At 42.5% G+C, this 1,416-nt stretch overlaps 1 protein-coding gene across 6 annotated transcripts in view; it reads right to left on the bottom strand.

The window, feature by feature from the left end:
* The window catches only part of Phka2 (phosphorylase kinase regulatory subunit alpha 2), an 87,549-nt gene that overhangs the window by 31,896 nt on the left and 54,237 nt on the right, over positions 1 to 1,416 (bottom strand). For all 6 annotated transcript variants that reach the window (XM_031370341.1, XM_031370363.1, XM_031370352.1 and 3 more), the window contains exon 13: positions 955 to 1,033. In XM_031370341.1, the coding sequence (XP_031226201.1) occupies positions 955 to 1,033 (79 nt within the window). The remainder of the gene's footprint in view (positions 1 to 954; positions 1,034 to 1,416) is intronic.

Raw genomic sequence — 1,416 nt, 5'->3', positions numbered from 1 at the left:
AAAAAAAAAAAAAGAAAAAAAAAGAAGTGTACACTTTAAACCAGGAAGGGAGGAACAGGAGGGACTGTTGTTCTAAGTGCATATAATAGGCTAGACCTAGATAAACAGCTTCCTCTGAAGCTACCTCCATTGTTTTCAGGACCTCTTGGAGAAGAATAAAAGTCCTAGCAGCCCTAAGACATGGCCTGTGCGGGTATCCCGGGAGAGGCAGTCCCATTGGGCTTCTTACCTTTTTGGAAGAGAAGCTGGCTAAAGAGGAAGGAAGGGGTAGTTGAAGCAGGTGGTGAGACCTAAGACCTCCATGGGACACATGAACTTAACTTGGGTTCTGTTTTCACAAGCTCAGACTCCACTTTTCAGAGTGACAGTTATGTGTGCGTCAGTGACAATCAAGGTTTAGATTCCAGAAAACAGTTACTTTGTAGGAAGTAAATTTGTGAGTAGAAGGAATCCTGTTGCTTTGGGAGCCTGCCTTAGTTATGCAAGGTTTCACATAGATACCTCCATCTTATTGCACAATGACTCCCAAACACATATACCCTGTCTACCCTTTGCTCTGTGTCAAGGTCTTACTATGTAAGCTAGACTGGCCTCAAGCTCTCTATGAAGCCAAAGGAGACCTTGCATTTCTGATCCCATTGCTCTTACTTTTCTTACTCTGGAGTTACAGATGTAGGTCACCATGCCCAGTTTATACAGTGCTGAAAATTGAGCCCAGGGTCTCATGCATACTAGTTAAGTACTTTACCAACTGAGTTACCTCCTCTGCCTGGTTTTGAACTCTTGAGCTTCCTGCCTCAGGCTCCTAAGTACTAGGAATACAAGTTTGCACTGCTAGAACCTGGCTAACTACATTTTTTAAAAAAATGTCAATAAGGAAGTAAGGAACAATGTGAACGAAAAAATAACATTGATTTTACCCATTAGAGATGGAAAGTAAACATGCTCACAAACCTTGTACTACAACATCAGGTTTGACTGAAGTAGAAAATCTTCTATTTAAGGGATCAATTTCACCAGTGGCAAGGAATCCCTAAGAAGAGAGGAGCATTGATAACTATGAAACACTGCTTTAAGGAACATTTCACCTTGCTCCTACACTTGAAAGTGGTATATTTGGGGGCTCAAATACTCAAAAGCCTTTTACTCTTATTTGTTGAGTCTTTCTCTGTAACCCAATGCTACTCAGAATGCTACTGAGAACTGTATGACCTGTTTGGTGCTTAGCTCTGAGGGTTACTCAAATGCAACCCACAGTGTATGAGTGAAAAGAAAGCTATCACTAGTGCTAGCTGAGTCCCTGCATGTGCACTGTCACACTGGAGTCTCCTATGTCTATCACCATTCTGCGTGTGGGGAAGCTGAGGTGAAAGTGCTTATAGAAAGAGGCCAAGAGACTCTGGTCCAGGGCTGCCT

This window comes from Mastomys coucha, chromosome X, assembly GCF_008632895.1.
Source record: "Mastomys coucha isolate ucsf_1 chromosome X, UCSF_Mcou_1, whole genome shotgun sequence".
NCBI classification, from domain to species: domain Eukaryota; kingdom Metazoa; phylum Chordata; class Mammalia; order Rodentia; family Muridae; genus Mastomys; species Mastomys coucha.
This window is presented reverse-complemented; position numbering and strand designations above follow the sequence as displayed.